The sequence below is a fragment of the Oncorhynchus tshawytscha genome, linkage group LG16 (genome assembly GCF_018296145.1).
Source record: "Oncorhynchus tshawytscha isolate Ot180627B linkage group LG16, Otsh_v2.0, whole genome shotgun sequence".
Classification (NCBI taxonomy): domain Eukaryota; kingdom Metazoa; phylum Chordata; class Actinopteri; order Salmoniformes; family Salmonidae; genus Oncorhynchus; species Oncorhynchus tshawytscha.
This window is the reverse complement of record NC_056444.1, coordinates 88,042,234-88,056,865: the sequence shown is the minus strand read 5'-3', so window position 1 is coordinate 88,056,865 and position 14,632 is coordinate 88,042,234. Positions and strand designations below refer to the sequence as shown.

At 46.7% G+C, this 14,632-nt stretch overlaps 1 protein-coding gene across 1 annotated transcript; it reads left to right on the top strand.

Annotated features, from left to right (window-relative positions):
- Positions 1–2,106: 2,106 nt before the first annotated feature.
- Positions 2,107–5,924, top strand: LOC112231213 (60S acidic ribosomal protein P2). Its single transcript, XM_042299863.1, has 5 exons — positions 2,107–2,193; positions 3,124–3,250; positions 4,229–4,277; positions 5,206–5,301; positions 5,731–5,924. The coding sequence occupies exons 2-5, from the start codon at positions 3,128–3,130 to the stop codon at positions 5,802–5,804; spliced, it is 342 nt and encodes a 113-aa protein (XP_042155797.1). The 5' UTR covers positions 2,107–2,193; positions 3,124–3,127; the 3' UTR covers positions 5,805–5,924.
- Positions 5,925–14,632: the final 8,708 nt, after the last annotated feature.

Here is a 14,632-nt window from a genome sequence, read left to right as displayed (position 1 = left end):
ACTGGACTTCCTGACGGGCCGCCCCAGGTGGTGAGGGTAGGCAACAACATCTCCTCCCCGCTGATCCTCAACACTGGGGCCCCACAAGGGTGCGTTCTGAGCCCTCTCCTGTACTCCCTGTTCACCCACGACTGCGTGGCCACGCACGCCTCCAACTCAATCATCAAGTTTGCGGACGACACAACAGTGGTAGACTTGATTACCAATAACGACGAGACGGCCTACAGGGAGGAGGTGAGGGCCCTCGGAGTGTGGTGTCAGGAAAATAACCTCACACTCAACGTCAACAAAACTAAGGAGATGATTGTGGACTTCAGGAAACAGCAGAGGGAACACCCCCCTATCCACATCGATGGAACAGTAGTGGAGAGGGTAGTAAGTTTTAAGTTCCTCGGCGTACACATCACAGACAAACTGAATTGGTCCACTCACACAGACAGCAACGTGAAGAAGGCGCAGCAGCGCCTCTTCAACCTCAGGAGGCTGAAGAAATTCGGCTTGTCACCAAAAGCACTCACAAACTTCTACAGATGCACAATCGAGAGCATCCTGGCGGGCTGTATCACCGCCTGGTACGGCAACTGCTCCGCCCTCAACCGTAAGGCTCTCCAGAGGGTAGTGAGGTCTGCACAACGCATCACCGGGGGCAAACTACCTGCCCTCCAGGACACCTACACCTCCCGATGTTACAGGAAGGCCATAAAGATCATCAAGGACATCAACCACCCGAGCCACTGCCTGTTCACCCCGCTATCATCCAGAAGGCGAGGTCAGTACAGGTGCATCAAAGCTGGGACCGAGAGACTGAAAAACAGCTTCTATCTCAAGGCCATCAGACTGTTAAACAGCCACCACTAACATTGAGTGGCTGCTGCCAACACACTGACACTGACACTGACTCAACTCCAGCCACTTTAATAATGGGAATTGATGGGAAATGATGTAAATATATCACTAGCCACTTTAAACAATGCTACCTTATATAATGTTACTTACCCTACATTATTCATCTCATATGCATACGTATATACTGTACTCTATATCATCGACTGCATCCTTATGTAATACATGTATCACTAGCCACTTTAACTATGCCACTCTGTTTACATACTCATCTCATATGTATATACTGTACTCGATACCATCTACTGTATCTTGCCTATGCTGCTCTGTACCATCACTCATTCATATATCCTTATGTACATATTCTTTATCCCCTTACACTGTGTATAAGACAGTAGTTTTGGAATTGTTAGTTAGATTACTTGTTGGTTATTACTGCATTGTCGGAACTAGAAGCACAAGCATTTCGCTACACTCGCATTAACATCTGCTAACCATGTGTATGTGACAAAATAAAATTTTATTTGATTTGATGATTTGTTTTGAGATGAGGGTTGCACTTGCAAAATTCCAAAATTCCCAGGTTTATCCAAAATTCCGGTTGGAAGATTCCAGGGAATCAGATAAGGAATACACAGGAAATCATGAATCCTCCAACCAGGATTTCTGGAAAAGCGGGGAATTTTGGGAAGGTGACTGGAATTTTGCAACCCTATAAGAGATATACGAGCCATTTGAACTGTTCTACGTAACTGTACCACTATACCAGTGTGATCTGAAACAATCAACACTGCAAAACACACCAAAACACTGGACAGACTTCAAACAAGACTAAACTGCAAGAATCCTCACACACATCCTCCCCACTCTCACCAGACTCCACTGGCTCCCAGTTCAATAGAGGATCACCTTCAAATCACCACATGGACCTACTGACCTCCTTCACACTCCTACAATCCAACTCCTTTACTGGGCTCCTCTGACACTGTCCTCCTCAGGATCGACTGCTCTCATTGTACTTTGCGTTACTCTTTCCCAACTCTTTTACCATACAACTACAAAGTCTGTTTTATTTCAGTATAGTTCTTAAAAGCGCTGTCCAAACTTGCTCAACATTTCAATGTTCACATATTTCCATTATTCATATTCATTATACCCTTACACACGTTTGTACTGCAACATTTATGTTGATGGGAACCTACATCCACTAGGTGGCGATGTACGATGTGGGAGTAGAATTCACTTCAGTTTCACCATAGAAGTAGTCAACGGAAACAACAAAAAGACGTTCATCCTTCCTGTTACAACTCTCACAACGGACCGACGTTCAGCGTCTGTTTCAGACTTCAAGTAAGTAATGATGATTATTGGTTTGATTATTTAAATGCGCTTAACAAGGTTGACCTACAAAATTAATTTGATATGCTGCGAAAACTGGCTAATATATAACTGACACTCCGATTTACACGACGCTAAAAAGATTAGTTAACTGCTAGTTTTAGGTTCTCGCAAAAGTTGACATGATCTTTCAGATTTTTTGCTGAAATGAAAGTTGATATATTTTCTTATTTGTTAGTAAATGTCCCCCAGTGGGAGTCTGGCGTTGCAGGTGTCATGTTCTACTAACTGAGCCACACGGACCACCAGACCGTCAACCAACGCATACATAATACATATTGAACGCTTGCTGTACGCAGAACGCACCGCAGCCTAGCGCGGTAACACCAACGTAGCGTTGCGTTTCCACTCTATTGACAATGAATGACTTCCGTCAGAACGCGAAGAGTTTAAACGCGTCTGGTGGTTATGAGGCGTCAAGTCCCACTACCGACTGGGGAGTAACACAAACACTGGTACTAAAACCAAATATATTGATCTGTTTTAAAGTATCGATTTTGTGAGATCGCGATGACTGTAAACTTTAATAGTAACATCAGAAATCTGAGGTTAAAAGGATGTGTATTTCCTATAATTATTGTGTGGTGGAAACTTTAGTCCGTGTAATGTGTCCACCGTAGGGAATTACGTGTTATATAACATCATGAAATACGTCAAAATATTTCAATATGTGATGATGGTAAATGTAGCACACTCTTATTTCTTCAAACTTTTAAACATAAAACAAAATCTAACCTTAATTTAATTAGGGAAGTTAGTTCTGGTAAATAACCATTTGTTCTTAATGATGGCCAACACCTGCACAAATCCGGAAGATGCTGGGACAATGTCCCTATGATTTCCAGAATCACAATTTAACCCTGTAATCTGTCCTCTTTGCAGTAGAATGCGTTACGTGGCCGCCTACCTGTTGGCAGCGCTGGGTGGCAACACCAACCCCAGCAGTCAGAACATCAAAGACATCCTGGGCAGCGTTGGCATCGAGGCTGACGACCAGCGCCTGGCTAAGGTGGGACACACTGAGACAGTGTGACAGCTGGTAGTAAACCCTCACTCTGTCTGATGTTGAGTTGTTCTGGCTAAGGTGGGACACAGAGACGGCTGGTAGTAAACCCTCACTCTGTCTGATGTTGAGTTGTTTTGGCTAAGGTGGGACACACCGAGACAGTGACAGCTGGTAGTAAACCCTCACTCTGTCTGATGTTGAGTTGTTCTGGCTAAGGTGGGACACAGAGACGGCTGGTAGTAAACCCTCACTCTGTCTGATGTTGAGTTGTTTTGGCTAAGGTGGGACACACCGAGACAGTGACAGCTGGTAGTAAACCCTCACTCTGTCTGATGTTGAGTTGTTCTGGCTAAGGTGGGACACAGAGACGGCTGGTAGTAAACCCTCACTCTGTCTGATGTTGAGTTGTTTTGGCTAAGGTGGGACACACCGAGACAGTGACAGCTGGTAGTAAACCCTCACTCTGTCTGATGTTGAGTTGTTTTGGCTAAGGTGGGACACAGAGACAGCTGGTAGTAAACCCTCACTCTGTCTGATGTTGAGTTGTTCTGGCTAAGGTGGGACACACCGAGACCGTGACAGCTGGTAGTAAACCCTCACTCTGTCTGATGTTGAGTTGTTCTGGCTAAGGTGGGACACACCGAGACAGTGACAGCTGGTAGTAAACCCTCACTCTGTCTGATGTTGAGTTGTTCTGGCTAAGGTGGGACACACTGAGACAGCTGGTAGTAAACCCTCACTCTGTCTGATGTTGAGTTGTTCTGGCTAAGGTGGGACACACCGAGACCGTGACAGCTGGTAGTAAACCCTCACTCTGTCTGATGTTGAGTTGTTCTGGCTAAGGTGGGACACACCGAGACAGTGACAGCTGGTAGTAAACCCTCACTCTGTCTGATGTTGAGTTGTTCTGGCTAAGGTGGGACACAGAGACAGCTGGTAGTAAACCCTCACTCTGTCTGATGTTGAGTTGTTCCACTACAGGTCATCAGTGAGCTGATGGGAAAAGACATCAATGAAGTCCTGAACGCAGGTAAACATCTGTAAACAACGTCTGGTTCCCTCCCACAGATCTAGGATCAGTTTCCCATTCTGATCCTAGATCAGCTTAACGGTAGTGTATTGGGTCCCTTCCCCTGGTCAGCGGTTGTGTGTGTTGGGTCCCTTCCCCTGGTCAGCGGTTGTGTGTGTTGGGTCCCTTCCCTGGTCAGCGGTTGTGTGTGTTGGGTCCCTTCCCTGGTCAGCGGTTGTGTGTGTTGGGTCCCTTCCCCTGGTCAGCGGTTGTGTGTGTTGGGTCCCTTCCCTGGTCAGCGGTTGTGTGTGGTTGGGTCCCTTCCCTGGTCAGCGGTTGTGTGTGGTTGGGTCCCTTCCCTGGTCAGCGGTTGTGTGTGGTTGGGTCCCTTCCCCTGGTCAGCGGTTGTGTGTGGTTGGGTCCCTTCCCCTGGTCAGCGGTTGTGTGTGTTGGGTCCCTTCCCTGGTCAGCGGTTGTGTGTGTGTTGGGTCCCTTCCCTGGTCAGCGGTTGTGTGTGTGTTGGGTCCCTTCCCTGGTCAGCGGTTGTGTGTGTGTGTTGGGTCCCTTCCCCTGGTCAGCGGTTGTGTGTGTGTGTTGGGTCCCTTCCCCTGGTCAGCGGTTGTGTGTGTGTTGGGTCCCTTCCCTGGTCAGCGGTTGTGTGTGTTTGGTCCCTTCCCCTGGTCAGCGGTTGTGTGTGTTGGGTCCCTTCTAGACTCATCCTCTGACTCATTGGAAATAGCAGTGTCAGTCTTGGCAGATTTAGTTGTTTCTGTGTATGATTGTTATATTGGTGAGTGTATCGTTCTCTATGGTTGTTTCCCTAGGTACAGCTCTAGGATCAGCTTCCCATTCTCCGGATCCCATCTTTAGTTGGAAAATGCTAAACTGACCCAAGGTCAGCATCTTGTGGCTACTTCCCCCAGTCTAACCCATGTCTGTCTGTCTGTAGGAATGTCCAAGTTGGCCTCCGTGCCAGTAGGGGGGGCTGTGGCGGTGTCAGCGGCTGGTGGATCTGCTGCTGTTGCTCCTGGGGCCGCTCCTGCCTGTGAGAACCGCTCTCTACGGGAAGATCTCAATTGCATTTTCCTCACAGCCTCATCTCCTTTACAAACCCCATTGGATGAGAAAGCCAGAGGTCCCTCTTCTCTGACCTTTTTCAATGGGTTTTGAGAGGATGTGAGAAATGCAATTGAGATTCCCCCTGTCTCTCTCTTTCTCAGTGTCTCTCTCTTTCTCAGTGTCTCTCTCTTTCTCAGTGTCTCTCTCTTTCTCAGTGTCTCTCTCTTTCTCAGTGTCTCTCTCTTTCTCAGTGTCTCTCTCTTTCTCAGTGTCTCTCTCTTTCTCAGTGTCTCTCTCTTTCTCAGTGTCTCTCTCTTTCTCAGTGTCTCTCTCTTTCTCAGTGTCTCTCTCTTTCTCAGTGTCTCTCTCTTTCTCAGTGTCTCTCTCTCTCCTGAATTTAAATATTTTCTTACAGTGGAAGAGAAGGAGGAGAAGAAGGAGGAGTCTGAGGAGTCAGATGAAGACATGGGTTTTGGTCTCTTTGATTAGTTTTCTTTCTGACCTTTTGTTAACATGTTTTGCTTTTCTACCTTTCTAACTAGAGAACAAAGAAGCCCTTTCCTTTGTCCATTTGTTAAAGAAGCAATAAAATAACGTTTGTGAAATGAAGCTGCTGTGTCAATTAAAGGGGCATTCTGGGATTTCTCTTCATATCCACATTTCAAAGTGTGGCACCCTGATCAGGGGTGTATGTATTAGTCGGACACCGGAGCAAACGTTTAGAAACGGAAACCGTTGGACAAAAGTCAAATCTTATTTGTCACATACACTTAACAGATGTTATCGGTCCATATTTAGCAGATGTTATCGGTCCATATTTAGCAGATGTTATCGGTCCATATTTAGCAGATGTTATTGGTCACATACACGTGTTTCTCAGATGTTATTGCGGGTGTAGCGAAATGCTTGTGTTTCTAGCTCCAATGGGGCAGTAGTATCTAACAAGTAATATCTAACAATACACACAGATCTAAAGGAATGGAATTTAGAATATATAAATATTTGGACGAGCAATGTCAGACTAAGATACAGTAGAATATAATTTTGATTGTATTTTTTTATTTCACCTTTATTTAACCAGGTAGGCCAGTTGAGAACAAGTTCTCATTTACAATTGCGACCTGGCCAAGATAAAGCATAGCAGTTCGACACACAACGACACAGAGTTACACATGGAGTAAAACAAACATACAGTCAATAATACAGTATAAACAAGTCTATATACGATGTGAGCAAATGAGGTGAGAAGGGAGGTAAAGGCAAAAAAAGGTGGCAAAGTAAATACAATATAGCAAGTAAATCAATGGAATGGTAGATTTGCAGTGGAATAATGTGCAAAGTAGAGCTATAAATAATGGGGTGCAAAGGAGCTAAATAAATACAGTAGGGGGAGAGGTAGTTGTTTGGGCTAGATTATAGATGGGCTATGTACAGGTGCAGTAATCTGTGAGCTGCTCTGACAGTTGGTGCTTAAAGCTAGTGAGGGAGAAGTGTTTCCAGTTTTAGAGATTTTTGCAGTTCGTTCAAGTCATTGGCAGCAGAGAACTGGAAGGAGAGGCGGCCAAAGAAAGAATTGGTTTTGGGGGTGACCAGAGAGATATTCCTGCTGGAGCGCGTACTACAGGTGGGTGCTGCTATGGTGACCAGCGAGCTGAGATAAGGGGGGACGTTACCTAGCAGAGACTTATAGATGACCTGGCGCCAGTGGGTTTGGCGACGCGTATGTAGTGAGGGCCAGCCAACGAGATCATACAGGTCTCAGTGTTGGGTAGGATATGGGGCTTTGGTGACAAAACTGATGGCACTGTGATAAACTACATCCAGTTTGCTGAGTAGAGTGTTATTTTGTAAATGACATCACCGAAGTCGAGGATCGGTAGGATGGTCAGTTTTACGAGGGTATGTTTGGCAGCATGAGTGAAGGATGCTTTGTTGCGATATAGGAAGACAATTCTAGATTTAATTTTGGATTGAAGATGCTTAATGTGAGTCTGGAAGGAGAGTTTACAGTCTAACCAGACACCTAGGTATTTGTAGTTGTCCACTTATTCTAAGTCAGAGCCGTCCAGAGTAGTGATGCTGAGCAGGTGCGGGCAGCGATCGGTTGAATAGCATTCATTTAGTTTTCCCTGAGTTTAAGAGCAGTTGGAGACCACGGAAGGAGAGTTGTATGGCATTGAAGCTCGTCTGGAGGGTTGTTAACACAGTGTCCAAAGAACAATACGGTAGGACTTTAATACAAATCTAATATTTTGTACTTGGCCAACACATACAGTGCCTTGCGAAAGTATTCGGCCCCCTTGAACTTTGCGACCTTTTGCCACATTTCAGGCTTCAAACATAAAGATATAAAACTATTTTTTTGTGAAGAATGAACAACAAGTGGGACACAATCATGAAGTGGAACGACATTTATTGGATATTTCAAACTTTTTTTAACAAATCAAAAACTGAAAAATTGGGCGTGCAAAATTATTCAGCCCCTTTACTTTCAGTGCAGCAAACTCTCTCCAGAAGTTCAGTGAGGATCTCTGAATGATCCAATGTTGACCTAAATGACTAATGATGATAAATACAATCCACCTGTGTGTAATCAAGTCTCCGTATAAATGCACCTGCACTGTGATAGTCTCAGAGGTCCGTTAAAAGCGCAGAGAGTATCATGAAGAACAAGGAACACACCAGGCGGGTCCGAGATACTGTTGTGAAGAAGTTTAAAGCCGGATTTGGATACAAAAAGATTTCCCAAGCTTTAAACATCCCAAGGAGCACTGTGCAAGCGATAATATTGAAATGGAAGGAGTATCAGACCACTGCAAATCTACCAAGACCTGGCCGTCCCTCTAAACTTTCAGCTCATACAAGGAGAAGACTGATCAGAGATGCAGCCAAGAGGCCCATGATCACTCTGGATGAACTGCAGAGATCTACAGCTGAGGTGGGAGACTCTGTCCATAGGACAACAATCAGTCGTATATTGCACAAATCTGGCCTTTATGGAAGAGTGGCAAGAAGAAAGCCATTTCTTAAAGATATCCATGAAAAGTGTTGTTTAAAGTTTGCCACAAGCCATCTGGGAGACACACCAAACATGTGGAAGAAGGTGCTCTGGTCAGATGAAACCAAAATTGAACTTTTTGGCAACAATGCAAAACGTTATGTTTGGCGTAAAAGCAACACCCTGAACACATCATCCCCACTGTCAAACATGGTGGTGGCAGCATCATGGTTTGGGCCTGCTTTTCTTCAGCAGGGACAGGGAAGATGGTTAAAATTGATGGGAAGATGGATGGAGCCAAATACAGGACCATTCTGGAAGAAAACCTGATGGAGTCTGCAAAAGACCTGAGACTGGGACGGAGATTTGTCTTCCAACAAGATAATGATCCAAAACATAAAGCAAAATCTACAATGGAATGGTTCAAAAATAAACATATCCAGGTGTTAGAATGGCCAAGTCAAAGTCCAGACCTGAATCCAATCGAGAATCTGTGGAAAGAACTGAAAACTGCTGTTCACAAATGCTCTCCATCCAACCTCACTGAGCTCGAGCTGTTTTGCAAGGAGGAATGGGAAATAATTTCAGTCTCTCGATGTGCAAAACTGATAGAGACAACCCCATGTGACTTACAGCTGTAATCGCAGCTAAAGGTGGTGCTACAAAGTATTAACTTAAGGGGGCTGAATAATTTTGCACGCCCAATTTTTCAGTTTTTGATATGTTAAAAAAGTTTGAAATATCCAATAAATGTCGTTCCACTTCATGATTGTGTCCCACTTGTTGTTGATTCTTCACAAAAAAATACAGTTTTATATCTTTATGTTTGAAGCCTGAAATGTGGCAAAAGGTCGCAAAGTTCAAGGGGGCCGAATACTTTCGCAAGGCACTGTATGTGATCGCTTTTGGAATTGAAGCCACAACCTTACTGTCAGTACTGCCCTGCTCTAGTCCAGAGGAACCACCTTTCATATATACAGACAAGCTGTGTTAGTGAGTGAGTCTGTGAGTCTGTGTGTACAATGAATGTTAAAGACCTTCAAATCTCATATACACTGCTCAAAAAAATAAAGGGAACACTTAAACAACACAATGTAACTCCAAGTCAATCACACTTCTGTGAAATCAAACTGTCCACTTAGGAAGCAACACTGATTGACAATAAATTTCACATGCTGTTGTGCAAATGGAATAGACAACAGGTGAAAATTATAGGCAATTAGCAAGACACCCCCAATAAAGGAGTGGTTCTGCAGGTGGTGACCACAGACCACTTCTCAGTTCCTATGCTTCCTGGCTGATGTTTTGGTCACTTTTGAATGCTGGCGGTGCTTTCACTCTAGTGGTAGCATGAGACGGAGTCTACAACCCACACAAGTGGCTCAGGTAGTGCAGCTCATCCAGGATGGCACATCAAATCAAATCAAATCAAATTTTATTTGTCACATACACATGGTTAGCAGATGTCAATGCGAGTGTAGCGAAATGCTTGTGCTTCTAGTTCCGACAATGCAGTAATAACGAGCAAGTAATCTAACTAACAATTCCAAAACTACTGTCATACACAGTGTAAGGGGATAAAGAATATGTACATAAGGATACATGAATGAGTGATGGTACAGAGCAGCATAGGCAAGATACAGTAGATGATATCGAGTACAGTATATACATATGAGATAAGTATGTAAACCAAGTGGCATAGTTAATGTGGCTAGTGATACATGTATTACATAAGGATGCAGTCGATGATATAGAGTACAGTATCAACATATGCATATGAGATGAACAATGTAGGGTAAGTAACATTATATAAGGTAGCATTGTTTAAAGTGGCTAGTGATATATTTACATCATTTCCCATCAATTCCCATGATTAAAGTGGCTGGAGTAGAGTCAGTGTCATTGACAGTGTGTTGGCAGTAGCCACTCAATGTTAGTGGTGGCTGTTTAACAGTCTGATGGCCTTGAGATAGAAGCTGTTTTTCAGTCTCTCGGTCCCAGCTTTGATGCACCTGTACTGACCTCGCCTTCTGGATGGCAGCGGGGTGAACAGGCAGTGGCTCGGGTGGTTGATGTCCTTGATGATCTTTATGGCCTTCCTGTAGCATCGGGTGGTGTAGGTGTCCTGGAGGGCAGGTAGTTTGCCCCCGGTGATGCGTTGTGCAGACCTCACTACCCTCTGGAGAGCCTTACGGTTGAGGGCGGTGCAGTTGCCATACCAGGCGGTGATACAGCCCGCCAGGATGCTCTCGATTGTGCATCTGTAGAAGTTTGTGAGTGCTTTTGGTGACAAGCCAAATTTCTTCAGCCTCCTGAGGTTGAAGAGGCGCTGCTGCGCCTTCCTCACGATGCTGTCTGTGTGAGTGGACCAATTCAGTTTGTCTGTGATGTGTATGCCGAGGAACTTAAAACTTGCTACCCTCTCCACTACTGTTCCATCGATGTGGATGGGGGTGTTCCCTCTGCTGTTTCCTGAAGTCCACAATCATCTCCTTAGTTTTGTTGACGTTGAGTGTGAGGTTATTTTCCTGACACCACACTCCGAGGGCCCTCACCTCCTCCCTGTAGGCCGTCTCGTCGTTGTTGGTAATCAAGCCTACCACTGTTGTGTCGTCCGCAAACTTGATGATTGAGTTGGAGGCGTGCATGGCCACGCAGTCGTGGGTGAACAGGGAGTACAGGAGAGGGCTCAGAACGCACCCTTGTGGGGCCCCAGTGTTGAGGATCAGCGGGGAGGAGATGTTGTTGCCTACCCTCACCACCTGGGGGCGGCCCGTCAGGAAGTCCAGTACCCAGTTGCACAGGGCGGGGTCGAGACCCAGGGTCTCGAGCTTGATGACGAGCTTGGAGGGTACTATGGTGTTGAATGCCGAGCTGTAGTCGATGAACAGCATTCTCACATAGGTATTCCTCTTGTCCAGATGGGTTAGGGCAGTGTGCAGTGTGGTTGAGATTGCATCGTCTGTGGACCTATTTGGGCGGTAAGCAAATTGGAGTGGGTCAAGGGTGTCAGGTAGGGTGGAGGTGATATGGTCCTTGACTAGTCTCTCAAAGCACTTCATGATGACGGATGTGAGTGCTACGGGCGGTAGTCGTTTAGCTCAGTTACCTTAGCTTTCTTGGGAACAGGAACAATGGTGGCCCTTGAAGCATGTGGGAACAGCAGACTGGTATAGGGATTGATTGAATATGTCCGTAAACACACCGGCCAGCTGGTCTGCGCATGCTCTGAGGGCGCGGCTGGGGATGCCGTCTGGGCCTGCAGCCTTGCGAGGGTTAACACGTTTAAATGTCTTACTCACTTCGGCTGCAGTGAAGGAGAGACCGCATGTTTCCGTTGCAGGCCGTGTCAGTGGCACTGTATTGTCCTCAAAGCGGGCAAAAATGCGAGCTGTGGCAAGAAGGTTTGCTGTGTCTGTCAGCGTAGTGTCCAGAGCATGGAGGCTCTACCAGGAGACAGGCCAGTACATCAGGAGACGTGGAGGAGGCCGTAGGAGGGCAACAACCCAGCAGCAGGACCGCTACCTCCGCCTTTGTGCAAGGAGGAGCAGGAGGAGCACTGCCAGAGCCCTGCAAAATGACCTCCAGCAGGCCACAAATGTGCATGTGTCTGCTCAAACGGTCAGAAACAGACTCCATGAGGGTGGTATGAGGGCCCGATGTCCACAGGTGGGAGTTGTGCTTACAGCCCAACACCGTGCAGGACGTTTGGAATTTGCCAGAAAACACCAAGATTGGCAAATTCGCCACTGGTGCCCTGTGCTCTTCACAGATGAAAGCAGGTTCACACTGAGCACATTTGACAGACGTGACAGAGTCTGGAGACGCCATGGAGAACGTTCTGCTGCCTGCAACATCCTCCAGCATGACCGGTTTGACGGTGGGTCAGTCATGGTGTGGGGTGGCATTTCTTTGGAGGGCCACACAGCCCTCCATGTGCTCGCCAGAGGTAGCCTGACTGCCATTAGGTACCAAGAGGAGATCCGCAGACCCCTTGTGAGACAAGATACTGGTGCGGTTGGCCCTGGGTTCTTCCTAATGCAAGACAATGCTAGACCTCATGTGTCTGGAGTGTGTCAGCAGTTCCTGCAAGAGGAAGGCATGGATGCTATGGACTGGCCCGCCCGTTCCCCAGACCTGAATCCAATTGAGCACATTTGGGACATCATGTCTCGCTCCATCCACCAATGCCACATTGCACCACAGACTGTCCAGGAGTTGGCGGATGCTTTAGTCCAGGTCTGGGAGGAGATCCCTCAGGAGACCATCCGCCACCTCATCAGGAGCATGCCCAGGCGTTGTAGGGAGGTCATACAGGCACGTGGAGGCCACACACACTACTGAGCCTCATTTTGACTTGTTTTAAGGACATTACATCAAAGTTGGATCAGCCTGTAGTGTGGACTCCAAATCCAGCCCTCCATGGGTTGATAAATTTGATTTCCATTGATCATTTTTGTGTGATTTTGTTGTCAGCACATTCAACTATGTAAAGAAAAAGTATTTAATAAGAATATTTCATTCATTCAGATCTAGGATGTGTTATTAGTGTTCCCTTTATTTTTTGAGCAGTGTATATACAGACAAGCTGTGTGTGTGTGTGTGTGTGTGTGTGTGTGTGTGTGTGTGTGTGTGTGTGTGTGTGTGTGTGTGTGTGTGTGTGTGTGTGTGTGTGTGTGTGTGTGTGTGTGTGTGTGAGTGAGTAAGTCTGTTTGTGTGTATGTGTGTGTGTGTGTTAGTGAGTGAGTCTGTGAGTGTGTGTTAGTGAGTGAGTCTGTGAGTGTGTGTGTTTGTGTGTGTGTGTGTGTGTGTGTGTGTGTTAGTGAGTGAGTCTGTGTGTGTGTGTTAGTGAGTGAGTCTGTGTGTGTGTGTTAGTGAGTGAGTCTGTGAGTGTGTGTGTGTGTGTGTGTCTGTGTATGTGTGTGTTACTGAGTGAGTGTGAGTGTGTGTGTTAGTGAGTGAGTCTGTGAGTCTGTGTGTGTGTGTTAGTGAGTGAGTCTGTGTGTGTGTGTGTGTGTGTGTGTGTGTGTGTGTGTGTGTGTGTGTGTGTGTGTGTGTGTGTGTGTGTGTGTGTGTGTGTGTGTTAGTGAGTGAGTATGTGTGTCACTACAGTCATGGGCTTTGGGGGATTCCTGTCAAACTGTTAAAGATGCATGAGGACCGTTAACGAGACACCATGACGGAAAGTTCCATACTGCTGCCCCGACGAGAGAGACAGAGACAGAAGGGGAAAAGTTCCATACTGCTGCCCCGACAAGAGAGACAGAGACTGAAGGGGGAAAGTTCCATACTGCTGCCCCGATGAGAGAGAGACAGAGACTGAAGGGGGAAAGTTCCATACTGCTGCCCCGACAAGAGAGACAGAGACTGAAGGGGAAAGTTCCATACTGCTGCCCCGATGAGAGAGAGACAGAGACTGAAGGGGGAAAGTTCCATACTGCTGCGAGAGAGACAGAGACAGAAGGGGAAAGTTCCATACTGCTGCCCCGACGAGAGAGACAGAGACAGAAGGGGAAAGTTCCATACTGCTGCCCCGATGAGAGAGAGACAGAGACTGAAGGGGAAAGTTCCATACTGCTGCCCCGATGAGAGAGAGACAGAGACAGAAGGGAAAGTTCCATACTGCTGCCCCGATGAGAGAGAGACAGAGACTGAAGGGGAAAGTTCCATACTGCTGCCCCGATGAGAGAGAGACAGAGACAGAAGGGGAAAGTTCCATACTGCTGCCCCAATGAGAGAGAGACAGAGACTGAAGGGGAAAGTTCCATACTGCTGCCCCGATGAGAGAGAGACAGAGACTGAAGGGGAAAGTTCCATACTGCTGCCCCGATGAGAGAGAGACAGAGACTGAAGGGGAAAGTTCCATACTGCTGCCCCGATGAGACAGAGACTGAAGGGGAAAGTTCCATACTGCTGCCCCGACAAGAGAGACAGAGACTGAAGGGGAAAGTTCCATACTGCTGCCCCGACAAGAGAGACAGAGACAGAAGGGGGAAAGTTCCATACTGCTGCCCCGATGAGAGAGAGACAGAGACTGAAGGGGGAAAGTTCCATACTGCTGCCCCGACGAGAGAGAGACAGAGACTGAATGGGAAAGTTCCATACTGCTGCCCCGACAAGAGACAGAGACAGAGACTGAAGGGGAAAGTTCCAGAACTGCTGCCCCGATGAGAGAGAGACAGAGACTGAAGGGGAAAGTTCCATACTGCTGCCCCGACGACAGAGACAGAGACTGAAGGGGAAAGTTCCATACTGCTGCCCCGACAAGAGAGACAGAGACTGAAGGGGAAAGTTCCATACTGCTGCCCCGACGAGAGAG

Coding starts and splice junctions, on each gene's coding strand:
- LOC112231213 (XM_042299863.1), top strand. CDS start 3,128: ATGCGTTACGTGGCCGCCTACCTGTTGGCAGCGCTGGGTGGCAACACC. Junction 3,251..4,228: donor ACGACCAGCGCCTGGCTAAG/GTGGGACACACT, acceptor GTTCCACTACAG/GTCATCAGTGAGCTGATGGG. Junction 5,302..5,730: donor TCCTGGGGCCGCTCCTGCCT/GTGAGAACCGCT, acceptor ATTTTCTTACAG/TGGAAGAGAAGGAGGAGAAG.